Source organism: Equus quagga, chromosome 2, assembly GCF_021613505.1.
Source record: "Equus quagga isolate Etosha38 chromosome 2, UCLA_HA_Equagga_1.0, whole genome shotgun sequence".
In the NCBI taxonomy this organism is placed as follows: Eukaryota; Metazoa; Chordata; class Mammalia; order Perissodactyla; family Equidae; genus Equus; species Equus quagga.
The window spans coordinates 16,052,325-16,070,031 of record NC_060268.1 but is presented as its reverse complement, the minus strand read 5'-3'; the positions used below and the strand labels follow the sequence as shown (position 1 = coordinate 16,070,031).

The 17,707-nt window shown below is 40.7% G+C and overlaps 1 protein-coding gene across 7 annotated transcripts in view; it reads left to right on the top strand.

Moving 5' to 3' along the window:
* The window catches only part of AKAP6 (A-kinase anchoring protein 6), a 512,511-nt gene that overhangs the window by 374,623 nt on the left and 120,181 nt on the right, over positions 1 to 17,707 (top strand). For all 7 annotated transcript variants that reach the window (XM_046655043.1, XM_046655046.1, XM_046655040.1 and 4 more), the window contains one exon: positions 11,333 to 11,481. In XM_046655043.1, the coding sequence (XP_046510999.1) occupies positions 11,333 to 11,481 (149 nt within the window). The remainder of the gene's footprint in view (positions 1 to 11,332; positions 11,482 to 17,707) is intronic.

Below are 17,707 nucleotides of genomic sequence, written 5' to 3'. Positions count from 1 at the left end.
AGTTACAGTCTCCAGCTGTTTTAGATATAGGATCATTTCCTGTCGGTACTGTTTCCAGGACAATTCTTTTTTCCCCCTCACAAAAATGAAAAATGTAATTTAACAAAGACATCCTATAATTGCCTTCATATCTAGCAAGGTATCTAGCAATCTAAATACCTATTTTATTTAAAACATCTGGCTACATAATATCTAATGATTGTCCAGGGCTATATCATCCTTGGGAAAGGCAGCTGCTGCCATTTTTATTTAATTTATAAGGAACCAAAAAAATGTCTCCTTAATATTGAATCTTTTGCCACTACGTCATATGTGAGGTTTTTTTTAAATGAGAATAGCTTACCTTTTTGGTGCTTACAATTAATTTAGTCTTTTTCAAATTGGGAAAGACCATTCTTTTAAAAATCACTGGAAACGTTCTGCAAGAACAGTAAGCTTTTGTTTTATGTATCAAAGTATCATAGTAAAAATGGTGGCATGTTGCTCTACTCATTTAACTAGCCTCACACTGGAATCACATTTTAATTGCCAAGTTCTTTTTTAGAACCATTTGCCTGTAGAGCATTTTCTTTTCATTTATGATAAAAACGTAGTCTTTTTTACTGTGAAGTCATTCTGCTGGTTAGAGCAGTCACTTGATATTTTCTTATTTTTCAGAACACTCATGGAGAAAGATGGCAGCTTCTATAAAAGCTCTTTGTCTTAGAGGTGATACTGAGTGCTACTTGTAGAGGAACTGATTTGTAAACTCTATTTATTGTTCATGACCCTTGGAGCCCAAGATAAAGTGTTTAACTTTTAATAGATCATATCAATTTAGGCTCAGCTGAGTGCCAAAAACAAAGACACCCAGGCTTATAACAGTGTGTCTAAATGAGAAAGTTTACCTTTTCTAGGGTAGTAATCAAAATATTCCTTTTTGGAACACTAAGAGTATGAAAGGGAAATGATTATGGTTCCCTACTGACATGCTGTTATGATTGACAGAAAAAACCAACATGCCTGCCACCTGAGACATCTTGTTCAGGAACTTTCTGGAGGGTAGTAAATTGGTGTTGGCACAAACACAAAAAAATAAAATGACTTGATTCAGCACTTTTCAATTCTAAATCCCCAAACACTAAAGAAAGAGGTAAATATTCATCAAATGATCAAAATTTATATTGATTTTTATTCTACATTAGCAGCTCAAAGTCGAGATTCTTGACAGGGTGGATGTCGGTTTGAATGATTCTCTTTGAAATGAGGATACAGGCACTGAGCTGAGTGCTGCTGTGCATTCCTGAACCATAGGCCCTGATTATTAGAACCCTAGGAGGCTAAATTTTTAAAAGAACAGTATAAAGGCACATTTGTTCAGTTGTGTTTTGATAACTAAATTGTTATTATTAGTATGTAAAGTAATTCTTGTTGTTCCTGCTTCATTTCTTTCTTTCTATCGCCATCTAAGGACAACTATTTTATAGAATTTCAAAGGAGCTGGAGTGCACGTTGCAGTCATAGAGTTAATAGCAGCTTTTGCCAGCATAATTGTACTTGAGACGGAACTGCCAGTCCTGCAGGACAAGAGAAGCTAAGATTGTATCTTCATATTATACATCTTTAATTTTTAGTTCCTGCCGGAAAGTAAATAAGGATTTGCTGTAGTAAAATTTGGAAGATGGGAATAAGGACGCGGCGGTAGAATATAAACATAGACCTGATGCCTGTGTCATTGTGCAGAGATTTGCTAAGGGAACAGTGAGGGAGAAGCATCGAAATTCTAATCATCCCCTCCAGTCCACACAGTGCAATCATACTCCCTTCCCACCCCAGCTCGTGACATAAAATGCTGAATTTTTAATGACTTTAACTACTTGCATTACAAAGAGGAGGAGGCTGGGGGCGAGTGAGGCTCTCCGCAATTGCGATGATGGGGCGCATTTGTTCTTCATGTTTGCTAGGTGGAGGTGGTGGGCGTTGTTTTTAATAAGCATCTCATCTATCATTTAAATGGAGGAAGAAGACATTTTTCTTTACACGCAAACAAATACAGAAGAAATAATGAAAATAGCATTTGTGTTAATTTTTCCACTTTGTTTAAATGCTTACCGTGTAACAAATATCATTAAGGATATAGCTTTCAAATTGAATTTCCTGAACATTAGAGTGAACATTTTTAATGGCTTGCAAACAGCATCAAGTCAATAGAAATAAAGATGACCTTTGAAAGATACAAATATGATATTTTTACTTAAATCAGTTATCTTTCACAGTTGTCCTGATTTAAGATATCCATGAATATAAATAAACCTTGAGAATCTAAGGCTAGGTTTTCTGGAGCTGCCAATATGGTCATAGAAGTTTTGTATCCTAATGTACAAAGATTAGTATACATAATAGTCTTCACTGAGTATAACACTGATGTAGCTTTAAGATTCTTGTTAAATTTTTGATATATATTTAATTTTTAACAATGGGAAAATATTTATGTTTTAAAATTCAATGATAATGAGGACATTCTGACAAACTTAATAATTGTTTCTTTGGCAACACCTGACGTGTAACATTGGTCTTACCCCAGAATGAATATTTTAGCTCCTATTATTTAGTATAATTTTTCTGTAATTCTAGGTTCTGTTTTCCCTGAGGGCAGTCACCATGTCCCACCCAGGTTTGTATGTTGTACAATATCTTACACATAAGAGACACTCAAGATACATTTGTCAAATGAATAATTGAAGGCCCTTAATCAACTGTATTCCAAAGAAATGCATTGCTCCCTAGTCCTGTGACTCTGTGCTCCAACTCTGTAGGAGAAGGAAGCCTTGGTCCTCCACTCAGCCATGCGTGCAGGACTGAAGACCAATGTGAGCTTCTTGGCCTTGGCCGTTGTCATGCTAAATGTTGTTTGTATTTAGCCAGAATAGAGGTAATCATGGATATGTGACTAAACGTCTTTAGATAATTCATTTCTGGACAAAGGAAATGCGCTTTGAATTCAATCACAAAGTGAGTTATTTCAGGAAATTATGAGACACCAACAATGAAGACAAAGCAAAAATGTATAAAAGAACCACTATCTTGGAGCAAAAAAACAAAACAAAACGCTGTAAAGGTGACAACTCTAAATCCTGGAGTGAGTATGGAGAACTCTGCCAAACAAAAGCATGGAGATTTCCAAGTGTAGATTCTAATCAACCCTGGAAGTCCTTGTCAGGGCCTGTGGGGATCTTGAGACCTGAAGATGTTTCCAGAAGAAGGAAGCAATCTGGGCCAGTTGCATAAGAGGGATACTATGGGGAGGAGAGAGAGGGGAGGCATAGAAGTATTTGTATGAGGAAGAAGAGAAAAAGGCATGTGCTTAGAGATACTGCATCAAAGGTTAAAAGAAGACTGTGTAGTAAAAGTAGGAAAATATTCCCAAATCACAAAATTACAGAGAAAAAATACAGTTCCCCCCATTATAATGCAGGATCCCCTGATCTTCCTGAGTTACTGTGGATTCTTCCAAAAACACACTGTGGCATTGTTAATGTCTCCTCCCCAAGCTCCAATGACTCCTTTTCATTTTTTTAATGGAGAATCTGATTTTATTAGGCTAAAACAAGCTCCTATCCAGAAGACTTTTCTTTGTTTTTTAAAGATTGTCACCTGAGCTAACATCTGTTGCCAGTCTTCTTTTTTTCTTCTTCTTCTTCTTCTCCCCAAAGCCCCCCAGTACATAGTTGTATATTCTAGTTATGAGTGCCTCTGGTGGTGCTCTGTGGGATGCCGCATCAGCATTGCCTGATGAGCGGTGCCATGTCCGTGCCCGGGATACGAACCAGCAAAACCCTGGGCCACTGAAGCGGAGCGCATGAGCTTAATCACCTGGCCACGGGGCCGGGCCCCCCATCCAGAAGACTTAAAACTTAGTTTTAAAATGGATTGTGAGGATCACCAAATGAAGCCAATAGCTGAAGTTTCATTCTCTGTGTGTGTGACCATCGTGGTTGATTTCTAATATAATATGTGACATATTAGATATTACAGATCACCCTGTTAGCTGAATAAAACATTACCAAATGATTCTTGAATTAAAGAAGCTTTTCTTTTTCCTCCTTTTTTTCCTAGAGAAAAGTAAATAAATTATGTATTTCAATAATTTTCTTTTCTGTCAAAGAAAAAGTAGTCTCCTTTCTAAGGGAGAATGAATCCAATGATTTTAAAAATCAAGTGAGGTTACAGCCTTCAAACTATCTGTTTTGTTTCTTTGTACATTTTAAATCATTTCAGATTTTCAAACTCAGTAAAATTTATTCAACCAGTTTATATAGAGTGCCTGTCACATACCCTGTGCTGTGCTGGGCTGGATGCTGGGGATACAGCAGTGAATACATAGACAAAGTCCCTGCCCTCATGGGGACTTCAGTCCACTGGGGGAAGATGGACAATACAAAATAAGTAACATATTTTGGTGAGATATGGTAAATCTGTGTGAAGGAGGAGGGGGATTCGTGGGGGTGGGGGTGAGTTGAAGTTTTAAGTAGGAGATCAGAGAAGGCCTGAGTGAGAAGATGACATTTCAGCAAAGACCTGAGGGAGGTTAGAGACTGACCGGTCATGCAAACAAGACCAAATGCCCCCAGGGTGTGCCCCCCAGCCCTGCTGGAGCAGATGGGGATAGACTGAGGACTGAGGACTGAGGACTGACCGCTGGCATGGGGAGTGTGGCATGGGGAGGGTGTTCAAGAGAAAAGAGGAGAGGAATTGGACATAGTGAATATAGATAACACGTGTAAAAGTGATTTTGCTGTAACAGAGAACAGAGAAATGGAGCTTTAGCCAGAGGATAGGTGTCAATTGGTGTCTAGGGATTATTTGTTTTTCCTCACCATGGGAAAAACTACAGCATTTCTTTTGCTAATGTGCTAATGAGAACAGTACAGTAGAGAGGAAAAAGTTGACGCAGGAGAGAAAGCCGAAGCCTCGGGGATGATAATCTTTGCGTAGATAAGAGGCGGTCTGGTGCACAAGTGAAGGGGGTTGGTCTTAGATAGAAATATGGACAGTTTCCATGGAACCAGGAGGGAAGGAAGAGGACGTGGATCCAGATGCAAGTGGGCGAGTAAACATGGCGGGAAGCTGTGAAGTACAGCGTGAGTGAGCAGGCAGACCTACAAGCATATGAGTTAAGAAAGACTCAAACGAACTTTAACATTCTCAGGATGCTCAACCCAACAAAGGATGCTGGGATGTGCAGTGATAATGAAATAAATGATATTTCTTAACTAAATCAGTGCTTTTTAAGGAAAGGATAAGGCCTGTGTCTCTATGTGATTATAAAAATGATTGCGTGTTTAATCCCTAAAGGTTGTTAGAATGACTAAAATTTATCCCCCCCAATTTTTATGGGCTAGCTATTTTGTTATTAGACACAATATCAGAAGGATTAGATGGTTGAGTAATTTTTCAGGCCCTGAAGTAGATCACTGAATTTGGATCACTATATACCAAGCCAAATTTAAATAAAATATTTTAGAACATTGTGTCTTGCGTTCTGATTAAATTGTTAATTTGTAGTCTAAATTTGAAGAGGAGTATCTCTAGTGATTCAGGCTCTAGGTGCATACGGAATAAAGGGGGGACGTGCTCCTCATGAGAAGCAGCACAGCAGTTGTGTTAAACCTCGGGTGAGAAGGCAGGGTTCTAACTTTATCGTGTGTACTAGTCAATCTCCTAGGCAGCAATAACGACGCATCACAGACTGGGCGGTGTAAAAAACAGAAATTTATTTCTCACAGTTCTGGGCGCTGGAAATCCCAGATCCAGGTGTTGGCAGGTTTGGTTTCTGGTGAGGCCCTCTCTCCTTGGCTTGCAGACAGCCTTCTTGCTGTGTCCTCAAATGGCCTTTTCTCTGTGCGCCCACTCTTCACCTTCCTTTAAGGACACCAGTCCTATGGGATTAGGGCCTCACCCTTGAGACTTCATTTAACCTTAATTATCTCCTTAAAGACCCTATCTCCAAATATAGTCACATTGGGGTGTTAGGGCTTCAATGTCTGAATGTGAGGGGATGGGACACAATTCAGTCCATAACATTATGTTAAAGTTTACTAGAGGTACAAAGTACTAGATTTTCTAAGGCATTCGCACGGTTTGGGATGCTGGGCTTCTGGCCTGAGGGAAACTGTTGATTCCCTTCTCAACGCCACATTCTCAAAGTACACCAGGAGGTAGGAGCTTTAGGAGCATATTTGGACTAACCCATCAGATGACTATCTTGCCATGACAGAACAAGGGAGATGGAGGAAGATTAAGGCCATTGTAGAAATAATGACATTTTCTGTTGTCACATCATTAGACAGTACCCAAATTCCCTAACGTGACATCTGCCACAGTCTATCCCCTTCTACTTTAGCCTCTTTGTCCAAATGCCCCAAAGCTCCAGCCATCATTCTCTAAACATACTCCAGCCACCATTCTCTGAACATGCCACGTCCTTTCATGACCCTGGGCCTCGGAACAAATGAGTTACTCTGCCTATAAATATATCCATCTCCTTCACCTGGCAAAGTCATGCCCATATTCCCAGATCTGGCTCAAATGTCACCTCTATCAAGCTTTTACTGCCCATTCCTCACCTTCGGAAAATTAGTTGTTATATTTCACATTCACCCCTACTATCATTTCACTTGGTACACTTGTAGTTGTCCGTTGGCGTAGCTCTTTCCTCCACTACACTGCAATCCCTTGGGAGAAGGGACTATGTTTTGTTCTTATTTGTACCCACAGTCCCTGGTGCAGTTCCTGACATGTGATAAATGCTCAGTGAGCATATGAGCAGTAAATGGGTGGATGAATGCATGTACGACTCATTCAGTCAACAGTTATTTACTGAGCTTCTAAGATGTTCCAGATATTGCCAAGGTGCTGGGAATATAAAATGGCAAAGGAGACAGACAGACACAGACCCTTTAGAAGCTTGGCGTCTGGAGAGAGAGACAGAAAAAGTGTAAGCTAGCAAATACGAGAATTGTAAATTGTGATATGTGCTGTGAAGGAAATTAACATTGTTCTGAAATAGAGAAAAATAGAATGGGTCTACTTTTGATGGGGGGCGGTCAGAGAAGGGCTTTCTGAGATGTAAGTCAGCTAAAAGCTGAAGCATGAAGAGACATTAGCAAGAGAATGTTCAAAAGAAAGAGAACAGTACGTGCAAAGGTCCTGAGACAGGAAAGTGGACTTTTTAAAGAACTGAAAGAAAGCAAGGATGATAGGGGCATGGTGATCAAAGGAAGACAAGTAGACAAGGAGGTCTGAAGTAGGCAGGAACCAAATCTCTGGGCCATGGAAGAAGTTTGTTTTTCAGATCTGAATGCAGTATGAAACCGACTCATGGTTTCATATAAAAACCACTCTGATCACTGTAAAGGAAGACTGAGGGGCAGAAATAGGCCAGGGGAGATATCAGTTAGAAGATAATTGCTGCACTGTAGGGGAGAGATGATGAAGGTTTGGACCAGGCTGGCAACAGTGCAGATTGGGGAGACAGACTGGAGAGACATTTTGGAAGAGGAATCAACAAAATTTAGGGAGTAATTGGCTATAGGAAATGGAGAAGAGGAGTCAAGGCTGACTTCCAGGTTTCTGACTTGAGCACCAGATGGCGCCGCTTTTTAAAAAGGAAAGGCCCAAGTACAGAAAGTTTTGGGGGAACGTGATGAGGGTGAGAATGAAGAGTTCTGTTTTGAACAATCATGCCTAAAGTAAATCCAACTAGTAAGTTGAGATGGTATGTTGGATATATAAATGTGAAGCTCAGATGAGAGGATTGGAAGCCATTACTATATGGATGGCCTTGAAAGCCATGGAAGACAGTATAAATAAAGAAAAGAGGTCTAGAATTAAGCCCTGAAACAACAACCACCAGTGATCTCAGCTGGGATTCAGAAAGATCAATCAATGAACCATCTATACAATGGATTTGGGGACTGAGCAGAATGATTCAGAATCCATAACATTAGGTCAGCCAAGGGGGAATGCAGGCCTAGACTGGAGTACGTGAGAACTGATCCTTTTCCTCTTCTTATCGTACGCTCTTTCCCATGGCAGTCTCATTCCGTCGCCTAGTGTCAACTCTTGCCTCTAGCTTTATACTTCAGTCTTAATATTTCCTCTTGCTTGCTGAACTCATTCTGGATTTCCCACCAGTACCTCAAACCAAAAGACTCAAATCCAGTTCATTTGTTCCATCCACCCTTCTTGCTCTTTTTTTTTTTAAGGAAGATTAGCCCTGAGCTAACATCTGCTGCCAATCCTCTTTTTGCTGAGGAAGACTGGCCCTGAGCTAACATCCATGCCCATCTTCCTCTACTTTATATGTGGGACGCCTACCACAGCATGGCTTGACAAGAAGTGTGTAGGTCTGCCCCTGGGATCTGAACTGGCAAACCCCAGGTTGCTGAGGTGGAATGTGTGAACTTAACTGCTACGCCACCAAGCCGGACCCTGTGTTGCTCTTTTATACTCCCACTCCCATCAATCACACCGGGGGCCTGTCGGCGACCAGGAAATAAGAGTTGGATCTGTCATTGAGTCGGTTCCCTCTTGTTCCCTTTTGTTTTCCTTAATGAGTAAGTTGCCAGATCTTGTTGATTACACATCAGTCATATTATTTAATCAGGCTAAATTTCCAATTATAAAATATAGTCACTTTTCAAAGTATCCACTATTATCATAGGGGGATAATAAATTTTATTTATTGTAAAATTCTTTTAATCAGAGATTCAGTGTTACCTTTTTCTTAAGAAATGTATTTTCTTCAAATCTTCCTGAAAATTTATCTTTGGACTAAGATGCAGTAGGAGAAAAAGTTAAGTTGAGAGATTTAGACTGGCAAAGCCATTCAACCTTAGCAGATGGAGATGCTTTGGGTCTATTTTTATCATCATATTTGGAAATGAATCACTGCAAGCAGAGATAGAAATAAATATGGATACCAAAGACCTGGGCCGTCTAATTCATCTACTTGTTAGTACAGTGATGTTTCCTATGTCAAATGCCTGTGAGACATTGTGCAATAAAAGTCTTAGATTACAACGTTTCAACCATTTTCGTAAGGTAACTAATTACCTTTCGAGTTGCTCTCAGCACTGTTCTCTGAACTCCTTTCCACGTTTCCCTCTCATGTGTGAGGTGTTCCCTTGTGTACACGGAAATGGCCTAGGATCTCAAAGAGATGAACTCCAGTTGTTTTTCCGTGGTAATCATGAGTCCTTGTTAAGTCTGCTACCCTCTTTCTGATCCTCTTTGTGACCAGTGGCACGTGTTTGTGAGATCATTACCCAGAGCAAGCAGCACTCCAGCTTGTTGCTTTAGGATGGTGAAAAACGGGTGGGAACCTCTGGGGATCAAACACGCCTCTTGGCACCTAATGGTGCAGCTGCAGTATTCCAATGGTGTTTCCAATGGAATACTTGGTGTGGGGTGACCTCCCCATATCCCCATAGCTTTGAGGAGGGGAGGGGTGGGAGGTGGCATTTGGGAGTATTATTATTTTTAAGTTCTTTGACTATTGTTCAATATCTCTCAATTATCTCATATTTAGTCACATAAGAATATTGTATGCTCTTTTGAAAGATATATTCTGTCGTTTTTTCTAATCGTTGTCTCCCGATATTCAGTTTTACATCTCCTCCTATTAAAAAATATTCTTAGGTCAGTAGATATTATTTCTCCAAGTTTTATGATATCTACAAACCTTTTGGTTGGGACTCTTCTATAATGCCGTTAACGTGCTTTATAGCTCCTCTTTCACATCATTCATAAAGATGCTAAATAACACTGTATCTAGCATTTCCATTGTGCCTTCCCACTAGCCACGCCCCTTCCCCCCAAACTGAATACACTCCATGTAACATTACCCTTTGTTTAAGTATTTGAATTAATTCTTAATCCAGTTGAGTCTATTCTTATTCAAGCCAATTAGTTTGAGCAAGAAAAGTTCACATGAACCAATATGTAGACTGCACTTTTTAACTGATTCCTGAAACTCCAATTATATGAATATAGTAATTTTAGCATTTTTTTAAAAGTTCTTTCTCAGCAATCTAGAACATTCATAATTAGCTGCTTGTGTAAAGCAGCAACACAGGAACTCTAGAATGATTTGAGATCTTACATTTTGTAAGCCACCCGTTTCCTTTACAGAGTCCTGATTTGCCCTTTTAAACATTTGCCACTTTAGAACTGTCTCTGTTTTTCTGTGGTTGAGTCTATAAAACTAGAGGCCAGACAAAAAGCCTTGGTTGTCTCTGGACACGAAGCATAGGTCATGTCTGACTCAACTTTTCTTACGTGCTACAGAATTCTGGCAACTTACCCAACGGCTGACCCAGAACCATTTTTCTCAGGAGAATATGTAATGAAGTTATAAAGAAGTAGCAGTTTTGAGGCTTATCAGAAATGTTAAGGGACATACTTGGATTTAGTGAAGCGTGCCAAAAGAAAATAAGAGTTCCTTTGGTCCACAGGGCACGTGAACTCAGCACTGCCTCCTCCCGTTTCCCATGGGCAAGTGTACCACCGGGAAGACTTCATTCCCATCTCATCTGGTGTTCTAGGGAGCCCTAAAGCCACAGGATCACAACAGCTGCAATAAATAAAGCATCTATTCAGTACATTTCCATGCCAAATATTGTTCAGCATTCTTTTGACCTTGGTTTGATAGAAAACAGTGTGGTGAACTTGCTACCTCTCCCTCACTACAGTGACTCCCCACTAACTATGAAAGATTTAACAATCCAAACCTGCATGTAAGCAAAATCACTATTCCCTCTGTGTTAAAAATTATTAAGACAATAGTACAGAGAACCAAAAGAATGTAATAGAGGAAGTCTGTTGTCACTATTGAAGAGGTATCAGAATGAGTAGTAGGTGCTTTCATTCTCCTCAGGGAAGAGGGAGAGAAATCTTCAGAATATGTGTCCATGCAAATGTGTGGGTTGGAGGGGGATCTTTAAAAAAATAAATGTTACAATGTGGCAATATGAGGAAGAATATTATTAAGGAATTTCGCAGACTTTTTATGTAAAGTCTCATCATACAGTATTATGATCTCAGGGATATTTTGTGATATTTACTGAGTCTTCTGAGAGTTCATTTATTCAGGTCATATTTTAAGGAGGAACTTATAAGATTCAGATCTAAAATATAATTCTGTAATATGCCCAGCTGATCCCATTAAACCCAACCCGAAAAGGAGCAGTATAATGATATGAACAATTCTCATTCTTTGAGTTGTTACACCTCGCTTGAAATGCATTCCTTCTGGATTAAAGCAGCAATTCCTCTTTGTTTCTCTCTCCAGGCTGAGGTTCAACTATGCTACCTGGAAGCGCAAAGAGATGCTGTTGAGCAGATGTCCCTGAAGCTGTACAGCGAGCAGTACACGAGCAGCAGCAAGAGAAAAGAAGAGTTTGCTGATATGTCAAAAGTTCATTCAGTGGGAGGCGATGGGTAGGGAGCTATTCTTTTTGTTGTTTTATTCTCACTAACCTCTACCTTTCCCATGATCTTCCACTGGTAGGTGTTAGGTGGGCATCTCCTCCCAAGCTAACAGACAAGGAGAAACTCCATAGACTAGGCGTTTGCGTTCTTCCATTCGTGCCAGATTGAAGACTGGATTTTATCAGCCTCTGTCATCTAACCCAGAACTTCCTAGCTTCATTATTATTGTGATTTTATGTGTGTTTTTGTGACTACACTGTGCCTATAGTATTGGTCTTTCTTCTCTATAAATTTTTTTCCAGTGTATTTCTCCCTTTTTAAACTTCACCATTTATTTATTTTTTTTGTTTTTTTATTTTTACTATTTTTTTTTCCTTTTCCCCCCAAACCCCCCAGTACATAGTTGTATATTCTTTGTTGTGGGTTCTTCTAGTTGTGGCATGTGGGACGCTGCCTCAGCGTGGTTTGGTGAGCAGTGCCATGTCCGCGCCCAGGATTCGAACCAACGAAACACTGGGCCGCCTGCAGCGGAGCACGTGAACTTAACCACTCGGCCACGGGGCCAGCCCCTCACCATTTATTTTAAAGTCTATCTAAGAAACTTTTAAACACCAGAACCTCCTTGGAAACTTAGTAGAACACAATTTTCCTGAAAAATGTAGGTATTTAATAATTGTTTAGAGACCACGGGCTAACCAGTTAGCTGTACATAAAGTCAATTGGAATAATAGACTAGCACTTGATTGTCTGTGGTCTGTGAAAAGACCCAGCAACTTCAGTGACCCATCAACAGCTTCATCCAGCCTGAGACACATGGCTGCATTCGTATTATACTATTTGTATTATTGAATAGTTGTCGTGCATTCAGATATTTGCAAGTGACTTTAAAGTTAGGCAGACATTGTGTGTGTGTATGGTATTTATTTATAAAAGACGCTCTATATATGCATAAATATATATTAGTCTTTTCTGGCTCAATTCTAATACTTAGTAGGTGATTATTAAAGAGGAAAAGAATAGTAATTAAATTTAATTATTTCACAGTCTTAGTGACTTAATTATACTCATAAAAGTGGAAACAGTAACATATTTCACTTTCATACTTGAGCCAGACAATAAGGGGGAGAAACTGTTTCCCCAAGTTGTGTTACATGTTAATAGCATCGTATAAACTTATGGGGTGTAACTCTAGCCAAAACATTTCCTGAAAAGGCAGGAGGAAAGAGTTCTTTTCATGCACTTCTTTGCATTTATCTTTTAAGTGGTTATAGTTATGATTGGACTTTAAATTTTCATATAATTTTTTGGGATAAATTAAGTATGCAGATTACAAATTCTGTCTTGTAACGTAACCCAGGGTTTAAGAATAGAGGAAAAGCATCAGAGTCATAATTCTGTTTAGGAAATAGGAAAGGACTTTTCAAAATTTCAAATTTACCTGCATGTAAAATTTGTTGCTTTATCAGGATATTTTTTATGTATAGACATGTTATGTGTATATTTGATTCATTTTATACAATTCAGTAGACATTTATTCACAAGAGCAAAAGCACAGCAGCAAATAAGAAAGAAAAGGTTAAACCTTGGAGCATGAACAATAAGCTGTTTTGAGGCGTAAGTGTGCTTTAATTTCTCTAAATGCTTAGTCTCTGGTGTACATGCAAGCACAAACTTTAGGTCACATTTTCATGTTTTCTAAAAACCCTGGGGACTGAGCTGGCACCACGTGCTTCTGACCTCAGATTCCAAGGACCCAACCTGCATGCTCACTCCGCGCTCCACAAATCATGGATCTGCCCTGGGAATTGCTTAGTTAACAACAAGCGTTGTTCTGTGGAGTGGGAGTAGGTGAACTTGCCTGATATCCTTTGTTTATGCTCCTTGGGGTGCTGAAGGCTGTTCATTGTGCAGAAATTTAAGAGTGTGCTGAAGAAAAGGCAGCTATTTAATACTAAGGACAAAAACCATATACTCCTTTCTATTTTCTGTTTACATACAGGAAAGCATTGTTTGAGAAATGCACGTGGGTGAGGTTATCTGGGGTGTCCTGCCCCCAAGACTCTTTGCTCCCACAGTCAAATCCTTAATTCTGAAGCCTTAAGAACACAGCCTTGTAAAATTATCTGCTCCACTGACACATCACCTTCATTAACTGTTCCTTTTGCTACATAGAATGAGCATTGTTTCCAATAAGCAGTTGTGGGAATAGCGTGGGCTTTCCAGGGTCTTCATTCCATACGCAGATATCCAATCTACTAAGGAGAAAATTAAGTTGGTGATACAATTCATGTATTTTTATTTTCTCCTCATGCCTACATGCATGCTAAGAAGAGAATGTAGTTGAAAGTGTATAAGACTGCTCCAGGGGAGACTCAGCAACTAGATAGAATTTTACATAACCAAAATATCATTTAGAAATGAATTTATAGCCTCTCTGGCTTGACAGACAGGTGTGTATCAAGGTGATATAACACAGCTTAAAAACAACAATGAACTGTGTGTCTCGCAGTCAGGAATATGTATAGCGGGAAGATTTCCCTTAATGTATGTGAGGCTGTGTGAGCTCTAGTCACAAAGTGTGTTCCCCTGTGGGAGACATGTGGCCCTGGCTTAAGTGGCTCTAGCATCGCCGAGTGGGAAACCATGGCTTCCAGGAGGGATGAGAGATGCGTGAGTCACTGGTGATTCTAAACGGGAGCAGGTTGGTGCTTTTCGACTCCTGCCGATTTAAATGAAAGCACTTATAGATTGTTTTGTTTCTTTCATCCAATAAATATTCAGTGAAGGCCTACTATGTGCATGGCATGATGCTCTGAGGAGAGTTTGTCAAGGAAACTTACATTTTGTATATTTTGTAAAGTGTAGTTCTCTCTTTTTCCAACACCTCTTTTTGTCAAGAGATTATCTGATTTCATTTTGAATTCCAAAGATGTTGTTCAATTCATTAAGTAGCATCCTACTTGCTGTCAAGACTTAGTGTGGATTACAAACCATGTCTTTTGTTCGGTTTATAAATGACAGACCTGAGAGGCATAAAGGCTGAGTGACTGGCTTGTCTGGGATGATGGTTTAAGATGAAGCTAAGATCTCAGCTCAGAACCCTGGGTCAGAATGTAGTGGCCAATCCATAAAGTCACACTCTGCCTTCTCTCTGAGGATTTCATTCGGCCCCTTGATAAACATTTTTTCCCCAAAATCCCACGTTGTGCATATTCCATACTGTATGAAATTTAAATTATGGTATCTTCCTACTATGAAGGAATGGAAGAGTCTTGAGGGAATTTCATTTAAGCCACAAGGAAGTTTGGGCAAAAACATTGCAAAGTAGGATTAAGTGAAAACAAAATTGACTTTATTCCTTAATTTGACAAATATTATTAAGTACCTCCTATATGAAGTGCAGAGATTAAAAGGCAAAAATGAAATGACCCCTGCTCTTGAGAGTCTCACAGTTTGGAAGGAGGAGCCAGATCTGTAAACAACAGGGCATAAAGGATCACAAGGGCTGAGTCAGAAATCAGTGTCGGGGAGGGAGTGGGGCTCATGGAAGGTGGAGCTCAGTTCTGACTCTGGTCGGGGAGTTGCAGCAGGTCAGGAAAGAGAGCAGTGAGAGAGGACCCTGGGGATGATTTCGAAAGAAGGCTAGGTCAGGGGAAGAGCTTTTGAATTTAATCTGAACTAACATTTATTGAGTACCTACGAAGATAGCCCACAGTCCCTGCCCTCATGAAATTGACACTCTAGCAAGAGAGTGTGGCACGAAGCCAGCATTTGCCTGTGTAATAAGAGGGGGAAGCAGAGGGAGCTAGGGGACCTCGCAGCAAACGGAGTGGGTTCCATGAGGCAGGGCTGCGTCTGTCACGTTCACCACACTGTGCCCTGTATCCTGACGCATGCCAGGTGCTCAGTGAATGAATGGATGCATACAGGAATAACAAACCCATATGGGGCTCAGAGAGACAGAGCAAAGGTCTGGAATCATCAGACTGCCTGCCTTTCTGTATGACTGGAGAGCAGGGTAGAAAGTTGGAGGGGGTGTGAAAAGTAAGGCTTGGGAAGAAAGTGAAGTCCAGATCCTGGAGTTAATCTCTGAGTTCATCGTTCTTAACTAGAATAATGCATCAAGATCACCTGTGGAGTTTTAAGCTGAAAAATGCCTGTCCGCCCCACCCCACTGGAAACTCTGATTTACTGGGCAGGACTGGGCCAAGATATGATCATATTCTATTGCCCACTTCCAGTTGAGAACCATTGCTCTGGTGGTTTTCAAAGTGTGGTCTCTGGACCAGCAGCATCAGCACCTCCTGGGAGTTTGTTAGAAATACCAGTTCTGGGTCACACTCCAGACCTACTAAATTGGAAAGTCTAGGAGTGAGGACCAGCAATCTTTGTTTAACAAGCCCTCCAGGTGATGCTGATACCGCAGTTTGAGAAACACTGCTTTGGTCATTGGCGATTTTAGGTTAGAAATTAAAGGAGAATGTGGAGACTGGATTAGAGACTAAAGCCAGCAAGAAGAATCGATAAACTTTGGTGACCATCAGATGAGGGGAATGAAGGAGGGAAAGGAGCTACTCTGATGCTCCAATTGCTGGCTCAGGGAGGAGAAAGAAAATAGGAGGATTTGGATTCAAAAGACTTTGGTGTCAGGCACTATTTAATATTTATTGAGCAACTATTAAGTGCAGGCTGTACCAGGCACTGGGGGTGTAGAGGCAATGGGACACAAAGGGTGGCAGGTGTGTGTAAATCAGGAAAGCCTTCTGGGAGAAGTGTCGTGGAGGATGGTCCAGGGTCTGAAGTGACAATGAGAGTGATTCCTGCAGAGGAGGCTGTGTGTACAAACAGCTAGAACCAGTAAAGAAGGTCCAGCCTGACTAGATTGGTGGTTTTGAAACAATATTCTGGCAACAAGGTGGAGAATAGACTGGTGTGGCAAGACTAGACAGTGATCAGTTAAGAGGCTCTTCCAGTCAACCAAGTGAGAATAGTTAGGGCCTGAGTCAAGACGGCAGCCGTGGAGACTGGAAGAAGGAAGTTGGAGACAGGCCTGGTCACTGAGCTGGTGGGGGGCATTAAGGGAGGAGGGATTTAAGAATGGACCTCCATGTTTCTGGTTTGTGCCCACTGGCAGGTAGATGTGCAGGGAATGCAGGGGAGGTGCAGGACGGCGGAAAGAAGCTTCATTTGGGGCATAGTTCTTTTTATGGTCTGTGGAACAACTAAGTGGAAATGCCCAGGAAGCCGGTCTGGAGCTCAGGAATATTTTGGGGTCCTTAACCATCAACAAGGACAGTGTGGTAACTATGGGGTAGCACAGGCTGAGAGAGGTAGGAGCTTACCTTGTGGTAGTCTCTCCCCCGTCCCAGGTGGACATAATGTTATCTTTAAGAATGCTTGTTTTAAAAAGTATGGATAATAGGGACAGATTTCAGTTAGAATCTTTCCTGCTGTATTATACAAGTCTTCCAAAATTGAGACTACATCGTTGAGAATTCCAGGTGGTATCTTGGTTGGCAGGAATTGAGGACTACAGTTGGCTATTATTTTCTGTCTTAAAGCTGCAGGTAAAAGCTCCTGATCCCAGATTTCCCTAAGCTTTCCACACCCAAGGGAAAGAAATCTCATCCATCTGAAGGTTCCTAGTGTCCTAAGATTAAAAATAATGTATATAGGGGGAAGCACAGCTTCCTATGCCACCGAGACCCTAGAGGGGTTTCTCCTGCAGGTCTTTAGGAGAAGACAGGCATCTGTGCTACTCCATCCCCCCAAGAGAAGCCAAATTCTGGGGCCAGTGTTTTGGGGGAGGCTGCACAAGTGATGTCAAAGTGTAATTCAGTAAGAGCAGTTCTATGAGTAACTAAAACCTTATGGCTGAGCCTAGCATTCTCTGGCAGGGTCAGCCTTGATGGAGGAGCTGGACAAGCCATCCTGGGGAGCTCTCCATATTAATTCTGCTGATAGCCTTTGCTGGGGGTTGGATGGCAGAGAGTTATTTCCAGGTTACTTACCTCCTGTCCTAACCCTGAGGGTAACTATTCCCTTTTTCCTGTTAAATCTTTGAAAACCAGAAAGGCCTAGGATGGGGTAGTCCTTTTACAAAAGGGTGAGCTGCCCAACCCTCACCAGTGTGTCAGTAGCAGCTCTGGATCCAGTCCCTCTAACGCATGGATAATGACATAGGAAGGTTTATCATTTTTTAAAAAAAAAAATTTAAACATTATCTCTATTTTTT